This window comes from Mus musculus, chromosome 6 (genome assembly GCF_000001635.26).
Source record: "Mus musculus strain C57BL/6J chromosome 6, GRCm38.p6 C57BL/6J".
Classification (NCBI taxonomy): Eukaryota; Metazoa; Chordata; class Mammalia; order Rodentia; family Muridae; genus Mus; species Mus musculus.
The window spans coordinates 85,510,137-85,513,888 of record NC_000072.6 but is presented as its reverse complement, the minus strand read 5'-3'; the positions used below and the strand labels follow the sequence as shown (position 1 = coordinate 85,513,888).

The following is a 3,752-nucleotide window of genomic DNA, read 5'->3' as shown; positions in this document are numbered from 1 at the left end:
CATCCCGGGTGCTCACACGGAGCTCAGCCCCTGCGGGGCGCACCCGTGGCCCAACGCACACGAGGCTCCACGCTCTGGGGACTCGCGCGCACGCAGCGGCGCGAGCCCGGCGGCGGCAGCAACGTCACAGGCCGAGCTTTCCTTTTCGGGAGTCCCCGGCATACATCCTGTGTCCATGTTTGGTCATTTACGTCACGGCGCCAGGGCCGGGGCCTCCCGAAATGGCAGTGGCCCGGGGAGTCGGAAGCCCGGAGCCAGCGCCGCCGCAGCTATATAAGTGGGGGGACTGTAGGTTGGGGGAGCCCTGTTGCACTTTGGAGAAGCCAGGAGCCGCCACCCGAGGCAGGTGCCGGTGAGCCAGGGCGCCGCGGCCCCCCAACCCTCGTGCCCCAGCCAAGCGCCCGGAGCCTGGAACTGGGGCGCCCGGATTCCCTGCCAGCCGCGCGCGCCCCAGTCCAGCGAGGCCCCGGGCGCCCCGCCGCCACCGCGCCATGCTCCACCTGAGCGACTTCTCCGGCTCCGACGCGCTTCTCTCCAAGCCCACCGAAGGCTGCGCCCACGCCAGCCCCGAGCTGCCCCGGCTGCCTGCTAGGGACGCTCCCTCGGCCGCCGCGTATCCTGGAGGTAAGGAGCGGGTCTGGGAGCTCGAAGACTCTGAACGCGATGAAGGGTGATAGGAGAGGCGCGCGGGGTGGGGGGTGGGGGTCCCCAAGCGCGCAGTACCATTCCCACCCCCACCAAGGCCACAGGCGCCTGTGCGGGAGCCTTGGGTGTGCGCGCCCTGGGGCGTCCGTGGGGGTCCCTCTGCTGCAGGATCGGAAGTGCACGAGGCGCTCTGCGGGTGCCTTGCGCCAGGAGGACTCGGGTGGAGGGGGTCGCAGCTGTAGGCTCCGAGGCACGCCCTTTGAGGTGTGCGGGGCTGATGCGTGGTCCCTCCTTTGGCAGGCGACTTCTTGAGCTGGGCTTTGAGCAGCTGCGGCGCCGGGGGGGACTTAACAGACTCCTGCTTCCTGGAGGGCCCTGCACCCACGCCCCCTTCGGGCCTCAGCTACAGCGGCAGCTTCTTCATCCAGGCGGTTCCCGAACACCCGCACGACCCGGAGGCCCTCTTCAACCTCATGTCTGGCATCTTGGGCCTGGCACCCTTCCCCGGTCCCGAGGCGGCAGCGTCTCGGTCCCCCCTGGATGTCCCTTTCCCCGCGGGCCCCGATGCCTTGCTGCCGGACCTCTACTCCCCAGATCTGAGTTCGGCCGCCTTTCCGGAGGCGTTTTGGGAGGCAGCGCCTTCGGCGGGCGCTCCCTCGCAGTGCCTGTTCGAGCCCCAGCTCTCCCCGCCCGACGTCAAGCCAGGGCTGCGGGCGCCTCCCGCTTCGCCAGCGCTGGACGCTGCTGCTTCAGCCTTCAAAGGGCCCTATGCCCCCTGGGAGCTGCTGTCGGCCGGGGTCCCGGGGAACTGTGGGTCGCAGGGGAGCTTCCAGACCACCCCGGAGGCCCGCTTCTCTGCAGTAGGGACCAAGGTCGAGGACCTGCTGTCCATCAGCTGCCCCGCCGAGCTGCCCGGCCCGGCCGCCAGACTCTACCAGGCAGGGGCCTACGACACCTTCTCGTTGGCCCCAGGTGACTTAGGGGAGGGGACCGAGGGCCTCCCGGCGCTGCTGACCCCTCCCGGCGGGGAGGGAGGGAGCGGCGGCGAAGGCGGAGAGTTCCTGGCCGCCCCTCCGGCGCAGCTGTCCCCTCTAGGCCTGCGCGGTGCCGCCACGGCGGACTTCTCCAAACCCCTGGTGGCCGATCTCCCGGGGGGCAGCGGCGTGGCCGCGCCCTCATCCCCCGCCGCATCCTTCCCCGCGGCCAAAGCCCGACGCAAGGGACGCCGGGGCGGCAAGTGCAGCGCGCGCTGCTTCTGCCCGCGGCCGCACGTCAAGGCCTTCGCCTGCCCGGTGGAGAGCTGCGTGCGGAGCTTCGCGCGCTCCGACGAGCTCAACCGCCACCTGCGCATCCACACGGGCCACAAGCCCTTCCAGTGCCGCATCTGCCTGCGCAACTTCAGCCGCAGCGACCACCTCACCACGCACGTGCGCACCCACACGGGCGAGAAGCCCTTCGCCTGCGACGTGTGTGGCCGCCGCTTCGCGCGCAGTGACGAGAAGAAACGGCACAGCAAGGTGCACCTAAAGCAGAAGGCGCGCGCGGAGGAGCGCCTCAAGGGCCTGGGCTTCTACTCGCTGGGCCTCTCCTTCGCCGCGCTGTAACCGGAGCTGGCCCCGTAGGTCGGGGGCGCCGGGTGCTCGGCGCACGCGGCACGGTCCGGCCGGTCCCTCGTTCCCCGCTGCCCTCCCTGCCTCTTCCACGCACGTCCGGGGCCACCCGCAGTCCAGCTCCAGTTTCCCCCGAAGCGCCCGCCGCTCACGCCCTTCAGCACGGGTTCCGCGGACAGCGCCCGCTGTTCGGGAGCCGCCTTCCTCCAGCCAGCCTCTCTGGGGACAGTCCTCTCGGTCCACCCACAGAACAGGCACTTCCTTGGGACTGAAGAAAGTGTTTTTGTAACTGGCGTACGCCCCACGCCTTCCTCTTTATCCCTCCCCAGAGACAAGCTGGGGATGTACCGAGCCGGTCTCTTAAGAACTTTGTACAGCAAGTCTTTGGATGTGATGTTTTTGCTTTGGGGTTATTTCCTTTTTGTTGTTCATTTTTTGTAAAGCAGACGCTACTCTCAAGCATTTGACAAAACTGTTTATTTTTGCAATTAAAATTATTGTGCTAAAAGCTTACCGAATCTGCCTTGTAAAAACTCCTAACAGTGATCTCTTTAACTTCACTCCCAGGACAGTATATGCCAGGAGACAGGAAATACCCACATGGTGAGATTCAGGCCTCCGACATTACTGACAAACACTCCTACAAGACACTGTGATTCACATTAGGCATTTAATAAATATAAGAGAATGAACTGATGTACTTCTTCACTGCTGACTTAAGGATTAGCAGTGTTTCTGGAACCAAAAGTGGAAGGCAAAGGTAGTAACGTCATGATATCCTCTAGGCCTCAGTCTCTAGTACCAATCTCAGAGCAGGAGGCAGTCAGTGCAAGTCGATTACTGTGTAATCCAACTGGAAACAACCAGGGTCGGTTATCCCTAACTCAGGAGCTTGCTTTCCAGCCCCAAATGGAAGGGAGGATGAGCCTTTGGAAAAGGCTTCCTTTCAAACAGGAAAGATTTGGCACTAGAGGGCGCCCTGGGCAGTAGAGGCCGATGCATTTTAGTGAAATGTGACTACTCTGTTAGCATTTGCTACCACAGATACATCTGTTCAAGAATCACTGCTGTAAAGACCAAAAGGGTCTCTGGGTTTATCTAGGCCAGACCCGAGGCTGTGAGGAACAAGCCAGAGGCTCCTGGAAGGGCCCTCCCTCTCCAGATGACAGTCCTTTTATTAAACAGCCGAACTCACGGCACAGTCAAAACCCTTGCCAAAACTTTACTTCCAGGTTAACCGTTTATGGTTTGGGGGTGCAGGCAGGCACAGAAAACCATGATCCTGTAATAGGGAAGGTGGGACATCCTCTTTATTCTCTTGATTTGCTCCTCAAAGTCTTTTCTACCTTGGGCTGTATAAAAGGCCTACAGTTGCACCTCCTGAATGACAGCTCTATGCTAAAGCAAGGGTGGGTCAACTCAGCTGAAGAGAGGGACGGAGGCAGGGAGAGAGAATATTTAGAGGTCAACTTTATGTAACGTTCTTCAGGAGCCATC

General features: G+C 62.6%; 1 protein-coding gene across 1 annotated transcript; it reads left to right on the top strand.

The window, feature by feature from the left end:
• Positions 1 to 299: 299 nt before the first annotated feature.
• Positions 300 to 2,768, top strand: Egr4 (early growth response 4). The gene is made up of 2 exons (NM_020596.3): positions 300 to 624; positions 946 to 2,768. Exons 1-2 carry the CDS (start codon positions 492 to 494, stop codon positions 2,247 to 2,249), a joined length of 1,437 nt encoding a protein of 478 aa, NP_065621.1. The 5' UTR covers positions 300 to 491; the 3' UTR covers positions 2,250 to 2,768.
• The last annotated feature ends 984 nt before the right edge of the window (positions 2,769 to 3,752 follow it).

Bases quoted from the DNA above. Each gene is read 5' to 3' on its own strand.
- Egr4 (NM_020596.3), top strand. From the start codon at position 492: ATGCTCCACCTGAGCGACTTCTCCGGCTCCGACGCGCTTCTCTCCAAG. The intron at 625-945 runs GTAAGGAGCGGG...CTCCTTTGGCAG, and splicing joins GGCCGCCGCGTATCCTGGAG to GCGACTTCTTGAGCTGGGCT.